The sequence below is a fragment of the Rhinolophus sinicus genome, chromosome 12 (genome assembly GCF_057876585.1).
Source record: "Rhinolophus sinicus isolate RSI-liver-muscle chromosome 12, RSI-T2T, whole genome shotgun sequence".
Taxonomy (NCBI): Eukaryota; Metazoa; Chordata; class Mammalia; order Chiroptera; family Rhinolophidae; genus Rhinolophus; species Rhinolophus sinicus.
The window spans coordinates 40,243,437-40,260,646 of record NC_142512.1 but is presented as its reverse complement, the minus strand read 5'-3'; the positions used below and the strand labels follow the sequence as shown (position 1 = coordinate 40,260,646).

The 17,210-nt window shown below is 49.0% G+C and overlaps 1 protein-coding gene across 5 annotated transcripts in view; it reads left to right on the top strand.

The window, feature by feature from the left end:
* The window catches only part of ACLY (ATP citrate lyase), a 40,702-nt gene that overhangs the window by 17,395 nt on the left and 6,097 nt on the right, over window positions 1-17,210 (top strand). For 3 of the 5 annotated variants that reach the window (XM_074320632.2, XM_019747691.3, XM_074320631.2), the window contains exons 12-22: window positions 192-346; window positions 827-917; window positions 2,032-2,061; window positions 4,379-4,520; window positions 4,810-4,978; window positions 6,754-6,858; window positions 7,745-7,941; window positions 10,650-10,731; window positions 11,385-11,495; window positions 14,679-14,806; window positions 15,389-15,482. In XM_074320632.2, coding sequence (XP_074176733.1) covers window positions 192-346; window positions 827-917; window positions 2,032-2,061; window positions 4,379-4,520; window positions 4,810-4,978; window positions 6,754-6,858; window positions 7,745-7,941; window positions 10,650-10,731; window positions 11,385-11,495; window positions 14,679-14,806; window positions 15,389-15,482 — 1,304 coding nt within the window. The remainder of the gene's footprint in view (window positions 1-191; window positions 347-826; window positions 918-2,031; window positions 2,062-4,378; window positions 4,521-4,809; window positions 4,979-6,753; window positions 6,859-7,744; window positions 7,942-10,649; window positions 10,732-11,384; window positions 11,496-14,678; window positions 14,807-15,388; window positions 15,483-17,210) is intronic. The other 2 variants (XM_019747692.3, XM_074320633.2) reach the window with 1 other exon arrangement.

The window sequence follows — 17,210 nt, the reverse complement described above, 5'->3', positions numbered from 1 at the left end:
TTTCTTGTTCTTATCAGCGAATGATGTTTACGCAGATTTGTTTGGTGATAGAGATATGACAGCTGACTAATGGGTCTTGACTGGACGTGCCAGACATCAGGCAGGACTCTAAAGGGACCTTTGCAGACTTGTGTGGACTTGGGCACATACTTGAAGACTTGAATGGTGGACTCTTTTTCCCTCCTTCACAGGGAAGACCACTGGGATCCCCATCCACGTGTTTGGCACCGAGACTCACATGACAGCCATTGTAGGCATGGCCCTGGGCCACCGGCCCATCCCCAATCAGCCGCCCACAGCAGCCCACACTGCAAACTTCCTCCTCAACGCCAGTGGCAGCACGTCGGTAGGTGTCGCGGCCTCTACCTTAAGGTCTGCCGTGCCATCTGTGTCAGCTCTCACTCCACCTTCCCATCCGGGACGTGGTTCCCCCACTCTGTCCCTAGCCGTTTGTGGACACTAGGGGAAATGTGGGGGCAAGTAGTACACGGTTGGTGTCTGAATCTGCCAGTTTTTTTCTGTACGAGTCAAGGTAGTACAATGGAAAGACCAGGGGTTTTTAAATCAGTCCCGAGTTCAAATACTGTCGAGGGAGGGACCTTGGCAGTTATCGTGCCCACCCAGAGCCTCAGTTTTCCCACCTGTAGCATGGAGACAATATTAATTCCTATCGCAGAAGATTGTTAGAATAGTGCTTTTGGAAGCAGCTTATAAGCACAGTGCTGTACTTAGTTCTTGTTACCCAATTTCTTTGGGGCCTTAAGGACCAATGGTTTTTCCCCCTGTTGCTACCTGTGACTTACTCCCTCTCCTTGTCCCACCCCAGACTCCAGCCCCCAGCAGGACCGCGTCTTTTTCTGAGTCCAGAGCTGATGAGGTGGCACCTGCAAAGAAGGCCAAGCCTGCTATGCCACAAGGTAACTCCCAGCGGTTTCGGACCGTCCCTGTCCCCCTTCCCTTTCCAGGCCCCCCTGGGCCAGCAGAGGTGATGGAAGGCGTTTGGGCTTTTCTGGGAGAGTGAGCCTGGTGCGTGGGATGGGAGCAGCCCTGAGGATGTGCTGAGCCGTCCCCGCGGGCTCTCCTGGTGCTGAGGACCCATGCTGCCCCGGGGCCACCTCACTCGCCACTGTCTTCTCTTCCACGTCTTTACTTCCTGTGAACGTGTGTGAGCTGGGCAAAGAGGCTGCAGAGGAGACAGGGCTACAGAAATCCCAGGAGGGGGAAGGTCTCCCAGACCGTACTCCTCAGTGGAGGCCAGGAGCCTGGAGCGCAGGATGGCAGAGAAATCTCCCAGATAGCGGTAGTTCTCACCCACCCCATCTTCCCAGGGCTCCTACAAAGGCACTCCCTTCCTGCGAGCCCACCAGAAGAACGCACGCTGTGCGGCTGCCTGTCTGTACTTTGCCTACTTCGTCTCTCCATCCTCCAATTCATCAAAGACGAGATCCCTGCCAGCCAGCCCTTGGCAACCAGCGTTCAGTAACCGATGTTAGTCACCACTGGGCTGGTGCGGCGCATGCACCCTCTCTTCCTGGTACAGACAGAGTGTGCCTAAGGCATTTTGTGAAGTAGTGACACTGGGTCCAGACACTTGAGACAGGAAGCCACTGCCGTGCATTCCCCACACGCATAGCACAGAATGACAGGTCCCACCCCATGCTGGTCTAATCATGTGCTTCCTAGTGACCAAACGGGATTGGCAGTAAGAGGCTGGGACCGGACCAGCTGTCCCTCCGGAGGGCCTGGCGCCGGGGAGACTTCGGTGTTCAGCGGACCCTCCCAGCCTTCGTGTGCCTTCTGCCCCTCTCTCTGCCCGCTTTGGTCCTTTGCCCTTTCTTACTTCTGCTTTGCTGATCGGTGCTGTCTCCTCTTTTGGCTTTACTTCTCTCTATTGTGAATTAGTTGAGAGACGGTAAGGGCGTCAGCCCTGCCAGGCTTTTCCATGGGCCCCTTCCCTATTCCCACCCTCCTCCTCCAAAGCCTCTGGCCATCAGCAGGTCACTCAGTTGCCTTGGTCATTTTCTTTGACAGATTCAGTCCCAAGTCCAAGATCCCTGCAAGGTAGGACGCCCCCGCCCCGCCCGACTACGTGTGGCTTGTTAGGGGTTTGCAGTGTTAGCATGTGCTTCGTTTCCCCCTCCCCGGTGGGTTGCAGTGTTGTCTGGTATATTTTGTCCCTGCCTTGGTGTGACCTGCCCCCAAGTCCGAGTCTTTGCTCTCCTTCCCTTCCCACCCCTGCTTAGTCTGCACCCCACTCAGCTCTCTCCTGGCTGTGTGGCTGTCTCTGACTCCCCACTCGGTAGGGGGGTGGAGAGCCAGGCCCACAGCCTTGGAGAATGGAGTGGTGCCTAGGAGGGAGGGCCCTCCCGGGAAAGGAGACATTGAAATTGAAGGGGAAATGGCAGAGCATAGTCCGGGAGGAGGGGAGCCATGGACCACCCCAATTCTCATCAAACTCTCATGATGGCGTCATTTTCTTTCCCCATTTTGGTCTCACTACTTCCGACTATCCCAGATCTTCCAATACCAGGGACAAGTTCAGATTTCTCTGGGGTTTGGGTGGAAGATAGCGTAGAAAAGGAGGGAGAAACCCGGAAGGGTGTATGGTGTAGAAGGGGTCTGGGGTCGGTCTGGCGTCTGAAGTCAGTGTTTAGGACAGACATGCACAGAACACGTGTTCACCTGTTCAAAGCATCAGGGCTTCCATTTCACTTGTTGGCATTCACAGCTGTAGGAGATTTCACCCTGGGGAAGGGGAGTCTTCTGATGATATTTGACGCCTTGCTCTGGGGAGGGGAAGGAGTGACTGGGCAGGTTTGCTTATATCCCTCCAGAAGGGCCAGGAATGCATATGGCAAGGTCCATTGCTTCCGAAAAGGCACGACCTGAGCCTGAGCCCTGTGCAGAGGGGACAGGGGCCACACTAGTTCTCAGAGCTCTTCCACCCTGGGGGAAGGAGCCCTGGTTCTGTCCCTTTCATGCAGAGGTGCAGGGGGTTGTAGAGATTCCAGGCTTTATCCTGATTTCTGTAGCTTATCGGATGGACAGATGTGTGTGTGTGTACATGCGCGCACGCTGACTTGGGTGTGGGCTCCCTGGCGCATGGGGAGTGACGGGGCCACGCTGGCTTTTATTCCTTCTCCTCACGTGCACAGTTGAGCTGTAATCCTGGCTCTGACGCTAGATGACCTAGGATCTCCGTCATTTGGCTTCTCTAGGCTTCAATTTCCTGGGACGTGGAAGTGAGGGCACTGGGTTAGGTGGTCTCCCATGTTCTGTGGTCTCTTGTCTCATCGGATCCCAGATGGGTCCAGTGACAGAAAATCCCGGGTATCTGCAATATCAGGAGCCCATGTCATGAGAAGCTTATGGCTGTAATGGAAGAGGCAGGCCTGGGAGGATGAGAGTCCTACATGCCTTGGGAAAGTGATCTCTTGAATTCATTTACTCAGACCTTGAACTTGGTAGCCAAGCCTGTACCAGTACAGTAGGCTAATTAATACCAGATGCCACTGAGCTCAGTGCTTTGTTTTCCCAGGGGAGCTGAGAACCTCCCCCGAGGGCTATTTTCCTCCTCTGGGACTTGCAGGGAAGGAGGGTGAGGTCACCTGCCTGCAGGGTGGTGAAGGGGCCTTTCCCTTCAAGGCTGAGGAATCCACTTCTGCCAGCTCCTTTTGTTCCTTTTTTTCTTTTTGCCCTTTACCCCTTTCAAGAGCATTATTCCGAGCAGTAGAGAGCCACCTGGTCAAGGGAGGAGTTCAGGAGGAGTAGCCAGCATGCTGTTGCCACCTCACCTCATGCCAGAGCCCTGGCTGGCATCTCAGTTAGAGATAAGGCTGAGCAAACCTCTTCATTGGACCTACACTGACCTAGAATCAGGAGAATTCAAATCCTGACCCGAGATGGTGTATGTCCAGATTTCGAGGTGATAAGGATTGTTGGGGAGTTGTGTAATGTCCTGCCATCACCAAAATTGGGGGAGCTGAACACTTTTTTCCAGTGACTTTAAAAATAATGTGCATATAGGCTGCAGGCCGAATACACGCCTTTCTTGTGAAACTGAGCAGGCCCTGCAGTTATTCTCCCGTCGGGCCTGTTCTCTGCATGGGACGTCCTTTCTCTGTTCATTGCTGAGCTGCTTACCAGCCAGGCAGGTCCTCTGAGCTCTTTTTACTCTCTGCCACCTCTTTCCAGAAGAAGTTGAGGCACCACTTCCCCCAAGTTCTCAGAATACCATCCTCTTGACTTTGCTTTGTAGTTTTTATTAGCCACCCTCCCTGGACTTGGGGCGTGGAGGGGTGTGGCAGGTAGCCCCTGCCCCTGTGGGTCTCATGGGGGAGTGTGTTCTGGGTGCACTCGCTGTGTCTTTGCCCACCAGGGAAGAGTGCTACCCTCTTCAGCCGCCACACCAAGGCCATCGTGTGGGGCATGCAGACCCGGGCCGTGCAAGGCATGCTGGACTTTGACTACGTCTGCTCCCGAGACGAGCCCTCCGTGGCTGCCATGGTCTACCCTTTCACGTGAGTCACGCCATGGCAGGGAGGCTGCAGCTGGCTGCCAAGCGGTTCGGTATTCCTCATCTAATCTCCTCCCTCATTAAGACTGAGCTGGAGGAGCAGCTAGATTATTCTGGGGGAGTGTGCCCATCCCAGACTGGGGTGATTCATATTCCAGGGAGGTCTTTTCCCATAGATGGAAACTCTTTGAGGGCAGACACCCTGCTTTTCCTCCTTCTAGATAAAGCTCTCCCCTCAGCCTCCCCCTCCCCAACCCTGACGGGTTGTCCTGACCCCTCCGCCTTTCTCGCAGCGGAGACCACAAGCAGAAGTTTTACTGGGGTCACAAAGAGATCCTGATCCCTGTCTTCAAGAACATGGCCGATGCCATGAAGAAACACCCAGAGGTAGATGTGCTGATCAACTTTGCCTCTCTCCGCTCCGCCTACGACAGTACCATTGAGACCATGAATTATGCACAGGTAGATCGCGGGCCACTGGCGGGAGGATGGAGCAATAGGGAAAGCTCCTGAGTGGTGTTCATGGTCACCGCCTCCTGGGACAAAGTGCTTGGGAGTCTGGACTGGCCAGTGATCTCGGTGAAAGTGGCTGGAGACCTTTGATCTCCAGAAGGCAGGGTAGTAACTGAGGGCAGGTGGGCTGTTCACCTGGGCCAACAAAGAGTTCAGGGTCAACCGCCCCCACCAGATTCTCTCTGCGCTAAGACTGCCTTTAAAAGCAGAATCAAAAGCACTTCCTTTCCTATAAAATTATTGCATATGATTTAAAAAATGTAAATTCTGATAAATACATCTAGTCCCATTTCCCAGAAACATGGCTACTACCTTTTCCTGGATTTGACCAAATGGAATAAGACTTTACAGAACTATTTTGTAATCCATTTTGTTCAGTTACTCTTGCCTGCATCAGTTTTGCTTTTTGAAGTCTTTTTTTTTTGGTGGGGGGGATATTGGGAGGGACAGTGTGTTTCTCCGGGGAGTTTAGTTGTGGAGGGTGCAGCTCAGCTACAAGTCCAGTCGCTATTTTCAATCTTTAGTTGCAGGGGGCGCAGTCCACCATCCCATGCGGGAATTGAACCAGCAACCTTGTTGTTGAGAGCTTGCGCTCTAACCAACTGAGCCATCCGGCCGCCCCAGCCTTTTCAAGTCTTGTGATGAGCATCTTGGAGTAACATTTGCGTATATCCTTAGTTATTTCCCCAGAATAAATGTCTAGGAGTCAAACTGCTGCATCAAAATGGGCAGATTTTAAAGCTTTTGGTCTGTCGTGCGCTGGTGCCCTACAGAAAAGGTGTACTGATGTAAAGTCCCGTCAGGAGTTTCTCTGTGCCAACACTGATTGATTGGGTTTTAAAGACGTGAGTTTGACAAATGGATAGGCGTTCTATTTAATTTGCGTATCTGGTTATTAAGATGAGCTATTGAAAACATTTATTGGCCATTTTTATTCTATGACTTGGCCTCCTGGGAAGCTCTTTTTTTTTTTTTCAATTGAGGTGTTTATTTTCTTTGTTATTGATTTGTAAGACCCCTTATAGAATAAGATACTGATTCTTCTGTTCAGAATTATTGTCTGGTCCCAGACTGGCTTGATTCCAGTGTATGACTGGAGAACATAAACTTGTTTGGATCTACATGAAGCGAAAACAAAAGCACACCTGCTAAAAATGAGCTGTTTTTTCAGTCTAGATCAGAGGTTGGCAAACTACAGCCCAACGGCCAACTCTAGTCCTCCACCTGTGTTTTTAAATAAAGTTTTATTGGAACACAGTCATGCTCACTTATTTATATATTGTCTATGGCTGTTTTCATGCTACAAAGGTAAAGTTTAGTGGTTACCACAGAGACCAGATGACCAATGAAGTCTACAATACTATCTGGCTCTTTATAGAAGAGTTTGCCGGCTTCTGGACTAGAGTCAGAGATGGTTCTCGATCCTTCCCACCCACTCCCACTCCCTCTGGCTTTCTTCCCCAGCCCACTCTCTGGTCTGAGTGTGGAAACAGCTCGTTTCTGTCACGTACTGGCCCTGTCCTCAGAGGGCACAGTGGACAAAACCATAGATAGCTGCTTTATGAGCAGGCACAGGACAGGTGGGTCTGAGTCTTGTGAGTTTTGGGATCAGAGTGAAGGTAGCAGCTTTGACTGTGGGTTCTTTGAGGTTCTGGAATGGTTGCTGCCTTGTTGTCCCACCTGAGGTGAAACCTTAATGGGAAGGGACCGTTCTCATCCTCTAGATCCGGACCATTGCCATCATAGCTGAAGGAATCCCTGAGGCGCTCACGAGGAAGCTGATCAAGAAGGCGGACCAGAGGGGTGTGACCATCATTGGACCTGCCACTGTGAGCATCCCTTCCAGAGCCTTTTAGGTTCAAGGCCCTTAGGAAGCTCTTGGCCTTTGGGGAGCTCACCTGTTAACGCTTATGTCTCCCTCCTAGGTTGAAAATATTTAGGGAGTACCTGTTGAAAGTTAGTCTGTCCATTTCTGGTTAATTTTTTTCTTTTAAGGAGGGCTCAGCTCACAGGGGCCCATGTGGGGATCAAACCAGCAACCTTGGTGTTATCAGCACCACGCTCTAACCAACTGAGCTAACCGGCCACCCCTCCAGTTAATTTTTTTAAAGGGCTCTGTCCCCCGTCCCTATCACATTTATAGTGTCAAGGGGCTAATGAGAAGACTCTTATTTTAAGTGTCCACCCCCATGCAATCATAGCATAGTCTGATTATTCCTTTAGCTATAAACCAAAGGAAACTCTACCTGGAGGCTTTATTTTTACTCAGAAGTCTTCATATAAGGAGAAACTGCTCTGAATATTTTTTTGTTGTTTTTAGTTGTTGCATTAAAACTTGTCTGAAGCTAAGACAAAGGGACCTTTCATCTCAGAGGCAGCGGGGTGATTTAGAGCAGAGGTGCACACCTGTGTTATTACACACCTTCCCTGGGCATTGTCACCCTTGTATATCAAAGGAGGTGACTTAACCCTGAGTATACCTGTCAGTATTAAGTCATGTTTTCCAAATAAGGCTCTCTTGTCTGTGTAATGTCTCTTGAGGGAGAGAAGAGATCCTTCGTAAGCAGGAAACCTAATGTGCAGATGTTAGCTCTCTCGGCCATTTGCTCCTCAGCCTGGGCTGGGCCGGTGATACTGGGCTTGGTGATTCCTCTGAGCTGCGTGGTCAGTCAAGAGCTCACTCTTCCTCTCTGACGGCTGTGTCTGCCCCTGCAGGTGGGCGGCATCAAGCCCGGGTGCTTTAAGATCGGGAACACAGGTGGGATGCTGGACAACATCCTGGCCTCCAAGCTGTACCGCCCTGGCAGCGTGGCCTACGTCTCGCGTTCTGGGGGCATGTCCAACGAGCTCAACAATATTATCTCTCGGACCACGGATGGTGTCTATGAGGGCGTGGCCATCGGCGGGGACAGGTGATCAGCTGGGAACAGGGGTACCTCCCATATTGCTTGTTGCTGCCGAGTTCCTGGCACATTAGAATGTTTCTTTTTTTTATTGTCTTCGTTTTTTCAGTTACAGTTGACATTCATTATTATTCACTATTTCAGGTAGGAATGTTTCTTAAGTCCATAAGATGGGGCAACTCCAATCTTTCCTCAGGGCCGGCATGAGCATAAAACCAGGAAATACAGAGAAAGGTGTTTTTAAAAGGCGCTAGGGCCTGTGGAGCAGGGCTATTGGTTGTCTGAGGTGTGGCCACAGAGAGGCAGCAGAGGGCAGTGATTAGCAGGACTGATTCTGAAATGCGACCAAAGGGGTTCAAAACCCAGTCTCCCAGTTTACCAGGGGGGCGTCCTAGGCAGGCTCCTTACCCTCCCTAGATCTCTATCATCCTTACGTGTCAGTGGGTAAAATAATAGTGCCCCCCTTATGAGGTTGGTGGAAGGATTAAATGAGGTCATGTATACAGTGGCTAACACACGGCTTGGCACTAGGAAGTGCTCAGTAAGCTTCTTGGTAGCCGATAATAGTGAAAGGAGAAATTCTAGTCCCTTACTCTCTACTACCACCACACTCACATTTCTGGCCACCAAGTGTATAGGCGTTTTTCCCACACCAAGCAGTTCTCCAGTTTTCTGCAGGTGCCTGCTGGGTAGCCTATAATTCAGTTCCATTCTGCATCGGTTCTCACAGGTTAAGGGCTCAGTCCCACAAGACTTCCCCTACTTCAGATGCCAATCTGAAGCCTAGGCCTCTGGTACTTCTGACTGACTGGCTATAAAACAGGGGTTCCCATATCCCCCTCTTTGGGTTCAGCAATTTGCTAGAAAGGCTCACAGAACTCAGGGACAGTTTACTTAACTAGATTACCAGTTTATTATAAAAGGATACAACTCAGACACCACCAGATGAGAGAGATATATAGGGCAAGGTATGGGGGCAGGACACAAGGTTCCAGGCCTCCTCTGGGTGCTCTAACCTTTGTGCGCTCACTAACCCAGAAGCTCCTCAGCCCCCATACTTCAGGAATTTTTGTGGAGTCTCCAGCCCCTCTCCCCTCTCCGGAGGATGGGGAGTAGGGCTGAAAGTTCCAAGCTTCTAATCATGGCCTGGTCTTTCTGGTGACCATCCCAGGAGCTATGCAGGAGCCCACCAAGACTGACTCATTAGAACAGAAGACACTCCGATCACCCAGGAAATTCCAAGGGATTTAGGCGCTCTCTGTGAGCTGCTCCTCTCGCCCCTATTACTCAGGCAATTAAAAGGTGTTAGGAGCCCAGGGTCAGGAACCGGGATCAAAACCAAGTACCGGAACAAAAGATGCTCCTAGTACCCCTGTCACTCAGGAGATCACAAGGGTTGTAGGAGCTGTGTGTCAGGAACTAGGAGCAGAAACCAATGTACCAGGGGTGCCAAAAAAAGGTATACACGTTTTAAGCTAACCTCTTAAAATGTGTACTTTTTTTTGGCTCCCTCTGTATATATTGCTTATTATTTCACAAATAGTGTCCTCATTATTTTTGTTGGTGGGAACAATAATCAGTAGTACTTAGTATAAACATTATCTTATCATAATTGTATCATAAACATTAGCCATTGCTGGTTGTCGTTATTACTACTACTGTTACTACTTCTACTGTTTGGCTCAGAACCGAAAGCTGCTGGGAGAGTGAGTCACCTTCTCAGTCTCCCTGGCTCTCCCAGGTCATTTCAGATGAACACCTGGGTGAAGGACTCGTGCCCAGGTCTTGAGGGGTATGGCCTAGGAGCCCTGGTCCCCGGGTGCTCCCCCACACAAGGCTCCGAGTCGGATGAGTCTGGGCAGTGCTTGCTCTCGCGATTCACAATGCTCATGAGCATCTCAAAAGCGCATGGAGATCTGCAGAGAAGCCTGCTTGGCCTTAAGTAATCCTTTTGCAAACTCACTGACGGTAGAAAATTAAACAAAGAAATGTGTGTGTGTGTGTGTGTGTGTGTGTGTGTGTGTGTGTAATATACTTTCTAGCAGTAGCCTGCCATCCTGGGGAATAGCTTGGCACGTTATATATTAATTATCCATTGCTGTGTAAAAGAAGAATTACCCCAAAACATAGTGGCCTCAAACAACAATGAACATTTATCCTCAGGGCTGCTTTCAGATGTCAGCAGGGCTGCAGTCCGCAGAAGGTGGGCCTGAGGCTGGAGGGGGCTCTTCTCTGGGGCCTCCCCACAGGCTGCTTAGTGCCCTGAGCACTTGGTGCCAGACTTCCCCCAAAGGGAGCAATTCAAGAGAGAGTTCCAGAAAGAAGCTGCTCTTTTTATAACCCAGCCTCAGGAGCGTCAATATCATAGAATCATTTACAACATTTTGTTTCTGAGAAGCCAATCATTAAATCCAACCCATAGTCAAGAATTTGAGGCATTTTAAAGCCACCACATGTGTGCTCTCCAGGCATCTCTTAGCACCTAGCCAACCTCTGGTTACCACCTTATGAACTCCTCTTCTTTACCGTCTCTTCCCTTGTGCTGCTTACTCCCTGCCCCCACCCCCCATTACTCCTAAACCCTCTCTGGACCCTCCCTGGGCATCCTCACCTACCAAAACCCCGCAGCGTTCTTAGTACAAGCATGCTTCCTACACGCGAACACACCCCATCCCAAGCCTGCCGCTGATCTTGTGTGCCCTCCCTGTTCTCACCAGGTATCCTGGCTCAACATTTATGGATCATGTGTTACGTTACCAGGATACCCCAGGAGTCAAAATGATTGTCGTTCTTGGAGAGGTGAGTTATTTAAAAAAAACAAAAAAAACTTAAAAATTTTTCTGATAAATTTTTCTTATGGATCTCTGTTTTTAAAAAAATGCATGCATTTTGGTTATATATAACTTATGGTGAAAATCCCTGCTAATCTCACCCCTTAGATTCTGGGACCTAGAAGTTGTCACTTTTAACACTGTTGTGTTTGTTCCTGAAAACAGAGTTCTTGCTTTTTGGTGACATAAGACATTTTAGTGCCAATAAAGCTTTGTACTGGCTGGCTGTGCTCTGCCTGGTAGACAGTAGGTAGCTATAAAAAATAAAAAGTGTATTTTTTTATCATTTGGGGGAGCCCTGTAACCCCATCCCATCCTTTGCTTGTGCCTCTGATCAGGTCTGGTCCTAAATCATCTTACAGCCTTACATCAAGAAGGGGGAGTCTCGGACTCCCCTCGGATATTTGCTGCCCCTTCCTGGCATCCACTCTCAGTCTTCCAGGCTGTTATTTGGGTCAAGCTGTTGTCCCCTCATTTTTTAGCCAAATGAGTTGTAACTCAGGATACTTGAGTGCCCAATTTTTTTGGGGGGAGGGGAACAGATTTTCCTGCTGCAGTGCTGCTCTTGGAGGTGGGTACCCCTAACTCACAGGCTTTTTCTTGTTCCCTGTTGCTCCACAGATAGGGGGCACTGAGGAGTATAAGATCTGCCGGGGCATCAAGGAGGGCCGCCTCACCAAGCCTGTGGTCTGCTGGTGCATCGGGACCTGTGCCACCATGTTCTCCTCCGAGGTACGACGGCCAGGACAGGTCACTGCTGGGTGGGGAGTCGGGAGGCTAAGAGATGGCATTTGAGGTGAACCAGGTGGTAATCTATGTAAGCAACTGGTTCCCTCGGTAAACATTTGTTACTTACTTGCTTACTACAAGGTGTAGCCAAAGCTCTGTTAGATCTGGTTGGAGGAGACAAACTTGTCAGCAGATAAAGGAGAGAACAAGGCTCTGAATCCCTACTCGGAGTGGGAGCGACCTACTGTCTGGAGGAGTTGAGAAGGCTTCATTGAGAATGTGTTTGCTGAGCAAAAGGGAGGCTGGCGAGGGAGAGGACCCCCGAGGTGCAGAGCTGGGGGGGGGCATGTGGGAAGTTCTCTATCGGGGGAGGCCGTAGAAGGAAAGGTTCATTCGGCATGTGAACGTGCCCTGCGGCATATAGTAAGTCCAGCATATGAGTATAACAGATATTAGATGTAAACCCTTGAGTTCTCTGTGTCCTGCGGGGTATGATAAGCCAGACTTCAGCCCCTTGCTCCAGCTTAGAGAATCCTCTTACCTTGAAGATGGCCCATCCAGTGGTGACGCAACTGAGGAAACAACCCCTTGGACTGTGGCTCCATCTGCAGCTGAGCGCTGAGTGTGTGGCCTTGTCCTCGTGCTGTGTGACAGTCACGCAGCTTCCTGCACCTGTGACAATCCCTGTGCTTAAACCCTGTTTTTCCTACTGATAAGCCTGCATCACACTGTTCTTTTCTGCCTAGAATGCTTGTCTTTCCCCTTCAGATTCCTGCCCACCTCAGAGTGGCAGTATGTGTCCAGTTGTACAGTGCACTCCTCCTTTGAACCAGCAGTTCCATTTCTACAGATTTCCCTATGGGAATGCATGCAAAAATATTCCAAAGCATGTGTCCAAGGATACGCACTGCAATGCTGTGATGGCAGAACATGCAAACAACCTAAATGCTGGTCAGAAGGCGCTGTGTCATCATGGCACAGCCATAGAATGGAAAGCTGGGCAGGCAGGAGAATGACGCAGACCTTGATCTGTGGATATAGAAAAAGTTTAAGATTTGTCAAATCTAAGGAAGGGTAGAGTGTGGTAGATGTTTATAATAGCAATTTTGCGTGCATGCGTGTGTGTGTGTGTGTGTGTATTTTTCCCATGTAGATACAGGAGGGGGGCAGGTCACAGAATCCTGCCCATCTCTTAGGGGTGAGCTCTACTTTCACAAGCTTCAGAATCAGATCTTGATGGACTGTGTGACATGGGCAAGTCATTTAGGCTCTCTGTACCTCAGTTTGCTGAGCTGTCATCTGGGGGTGATACAGGGTTGTTATGTGGCTTAAAGTAATTGTGAAGGTCTGGCACGTACAGGTCTTAGCAACTATTCCTTTCCCTTCTTCAGTCCACTTATTCCATGATGCTGGTCCTGATTCTCTTTCTTCTTGACTGTTCTCCCCTCCACCCCAGCAGCCAAAAAGAATTCCTCCTTCCCCCTCCATTGTTTCTCTTAACCAGCTTTGCATTACAGCTCTCCCCCTCCTCACCACCACTCTGCTAAGAATACCTCCAAGAGGGCAAGGACCTTGCTCTTCTTTCTGGCCGGACACTCATTATCACCCTATAGGTAGGGCAGTTCCTAAAGAGGTGTATTGATTTTGTTCTTTAATTTTTTAAACTTTGAAATTTTAAGCATGCACAAATGTAAAAGAGTACAGTGATTGCCTCGCTAACAGGTGATTTGGGGGTTCTTTAACAGGTCACGTGACCTTGCAGAACTTCCCACCCTGTAGAGATTAGATCCACAACTAAATCTCTACCTGTTGACAAACTGAGACAGCTCCTCGGGGAAACCTGCATTAGGAACTGGGGAATGGGAGTAGAGCTGAGTGGGTATTGGTAAGGTGGCGTTGTTCAGAAGTCGGTTCCATAAAACACAGGTCCTGTAGCAATGATCCTCAAAACAAACCAAACAGAAAAACAAGGGAGCTTCTATAAATCATGAACGTGCAATATAACCTTTTAACATTTTTGGTTTTCGTTTTGAGAAATCTCAGAGTTCAAGATTGAAGCCAGCATTTTCTAAGTTTATTTGAGTGCAAACTCGCTTTTCCACCGCACCCACCCATGCAGGTTAAGTCCCACAGAGAGTACACTGGGAACCCATGCGCTTTAAGGCCTGTGTTGCCAACCAGAGCAGCGGTTCCCAACCTTTTCAATACTTAAGGTCCCTTTTATTGTATTTAGTGGTTAAGAGCACAGTCAGAGGCCACATTTCCTGGGTTCGAATGCTCCCACATCTTACCTGTGTGACCTTGGGCAAGTTACTTTACCCCTCTGTGCTTCCATTTCCATTTTTTATAGGAAACAGTTGTAGCTACTGAAAGATTAAATGATTAAAGCTCTTGGAAAAGTGCCTGGGCATGATAAGTGTTATTTAACCATGTTAGGTGTGATTGTGATTACCCACCACCCCTCTCTCTAAGTCAGGGTTTTGTACCAGATGTTTCACTAGGTTAATTCATTTTCCCCATTGCATCATCAAAGACATTGGTTTTCTCTTCCCTCTCACTCCCCACAGTCAGTCACCTCCCTTATTCCATTCGCTTTATCTTTTACCTCAGTGCATGCTCAGGTGGAAGGTGGCAATTGCTCACTGGCTCCAGGTAACTTGCTATGTGGGAATATAAGCCTAGGGTGGGTGCAAAATCTGAATTTTTCAAAGAAGCTGGGAGTTCATATTTTCACATGAAATCTTTTTTTAATAGCACCTATTTTATAAAAAGTGTGCAGGACAGTTAGATCATGTTGGTGAGCTCAGTTCAGCCTCAGGTTTCCACTTTGTGACTTCACTTCTCACCTGTTGCTCAAAACTAGCCGCTGTCCTCCATCCCGAGCACTGCCCCAGGGCAAGCCGAATGAAGGGTTTGTGGGGTTGGGCTGCCAGGCTTTGTATCCGGGCACCAATACACAGCAGCTCTTGAATGTGTGAGCAGCTCTTGAGTGAGCTCCTGAATGTCTCGGTGCCTCAGTTTCCTGCTTGACACGAGTCATCCATTGGCTTGAAGCTTGAATGAAGTGATTCGTGAAGAGTGTTTCACAGCGTCTGGTCTGTAATGAGTGCTGACATTTCCCAGGAGCCTTTGTTCCCTCTTGGGAAATGGACAATCCCAGTCACGCTGCTCTCCTTTCTCTTCCAGGTACAGTTTGGCCATGCCGGAGCTTGTGCCCACCAGGCTTCTGAAACTGCAGTAGCCAAGAACCAGGCTTTGAAGGAGGCAGGAGTGTTCGTGCCCCGAAGCTTTGATGAGCTTGGAGAAATCATCCAGTAAGTGGACCTTGGGGAGGATGCCAGCCTCCCCCTCCCTTCCCAAATCCCTCCTAAGGACAGAATCCTCCCCAACGTGGAGGTGTCTGAGATTCCTGGTCCCTTTCAGGCTTCTAGCACAGCTGTACACGTGGTCCAAAATCCTTTCTTTCTCTTTGGCTTTTGTTTTATTGTTTGTAGAAGCAGCAGTTAGAGACCGTTCTTGCTGGTATTAAGTAAAACATGTTCGGTTTCTGAAACTTCCTACTTGGCTGGCCATAAATGAGAGATGAGCATAGAAACACTTAGAAAGTGTCACCTCTAATTGATGGATAAAGGGTTGTTGTATAGCCTATTGTATCTTCCCATTCCGTGGCCTCCAGATTCAGCTTTCAGAGAGGGTCAGGGGGATCTTGGCCAGAACCTGTTTTCATTTAGTTTTTGGGAATCTAACTGGTAAGAGTAAGTCACCGACAGGAAAGGGGTACAGAGCTGGAAAACCTAAAGTGTTTGGGGTTAGATGGAGGAGCGTTCTTGGGATAGATAAGCCCAGAAGAAAATCCATGTGGGTGTCTTTTCTCCTGCCCGTCCCCTGCTTCCCAGGTCTGTGTACGAGGATCTCGTGACCAAAGGGGCCATTGTACCTGCTCAGGAGGTGCCTCCCCCGACGGTGCCGATGGACTACTCCTGGGCCAGGGTAGGTGCCATGTGTGTCCTTAGCAGTGTAGGCAAGGGAGATTTGGGGACCAAGGTGGTAGGTTTCGAGTTGATTTGATGTGAACCCCTAAAACAGGCCTGCCCTAACTATGCGATCACTGCCCGGGGCTCCCAACCATGCCATCGAGGGAGGCTTCCCAAAGGGCTCAGGAGAACCCCGGTGACTGACTCTTGGATTCCACCCCTCCTCACGTGTTGGAGCGTGTGAGGTGGCCCCCCCTGACCAATGGGTAAAACAGATGCAGGGCTGAAGAGGGCAGAGGGCAGTGTGTACGTCCCACAGCTGGGTGGCCTGATCTGGAAACGGGCTGAGGCAGACAATGTCCCCTAGAGTTTTTGTGCTTCCTAAGAGATTTCAGGGTGAAGTACAGCATTCACTCTGCCTATTTGTCTAAGGGGCATAGATGAGGAGCTAATTTTCTTAATATATAAGAATTCTTAGAAATCAATTTTAAAAGACCGGTAACCCATTAGAAAAGTGGGTAGGAAATGGCCTTTCAACATGAAAATATTCAACCTCATTCATTATGAAAGGAACCAAAGTAAAAGGTGTGATACCAATTTTTCCCTGTCAAGCCAACAAAGATTTAAAAAAAAAAATCTTTGGCAATGTGCGGTGTGTGTATGGGTTTGAGGAAACTGGTGGGTTCATTCCTGTTGGTGGGAGTGGAAATGGACGCAACCTTTCTGAAAGGCAGTTGGGTAATATGAGTCAAACTTAAAAGTGCTCCTCTGTTGTGGTCCAGCAATTCCATGTCTAAAAAACTACTTCAGAGAAATATTTGCATATACACACAAAGAAACATGTTCAAGAATTTTTTTCTAGATGATACTTATCAGTGGAGGACCAGCTGAATGGTGATATTGTCATATGATGGGATACTATATAGCAATGAAAAGCAATGAACTAGACCTATGTGTGTGCTGACGTTTATGGAGCTCAAAATCACAGAGTAAAAATTCACTGAAAGAAAGGTCCAGAAAGATGTCCACTGAGCTAACAAACACTAAGGCAGAAAACCAAGATGGGGTGGAGGTCAAAGGAGACATAACTTTATCTGTTCTAAATTTTGAAAAAGGAGAATGTACTCATGTTACTTTTGTAAGTAAAACGTAAGTTAAGGCATCTTTTAATAGAAGTTCCTAGGGTTAGGTAATAGAAGAAATGGCCTTGGGCAGTGTTGGCTGATGATACCCCTGTGTGCCCCATCTCGGGAAGCGGGAAATTCAAGAGCTCAGTCCTTCCCCTGGTAAAGGACATCTTGAGGGGGTCCCCCATTTCTACAGCCGTGTACCTCATTACTTTCTGGTGAACGGTTGGTAGCTGTATGTGAAGTGTTTAAAATCTTTTTCTTTGGGTTCATTCTTCCATTTCTTGGCCAGCTGAGCTTGGGCTGGTTTCTGAGCCTCTCTGGGCTTCGTTTCCTCTTCTATAACATGAGGAATGATTCTCCTTCATGAGGTTAGAGCGAACCGATGGATATAAATGCTTAGCGTACTGCCTGGCCCCGCAAACGCTCAGTAAAAACAGAACAGGGGCTGAGGCTGAGCAGGTGCCGTGAGCATGGCGCTTCTGTTTCCTTTGCCCGGAAAGATCCAATAAGAAGGCTTTTGCACTTCTTTCTCTGGAGGAGTTTGTCTGAGGGTTGTTACTTGGCCACCAGAATTCAAGACATTCCTCGAACACTGGTTCTGAGAGCACAGACTG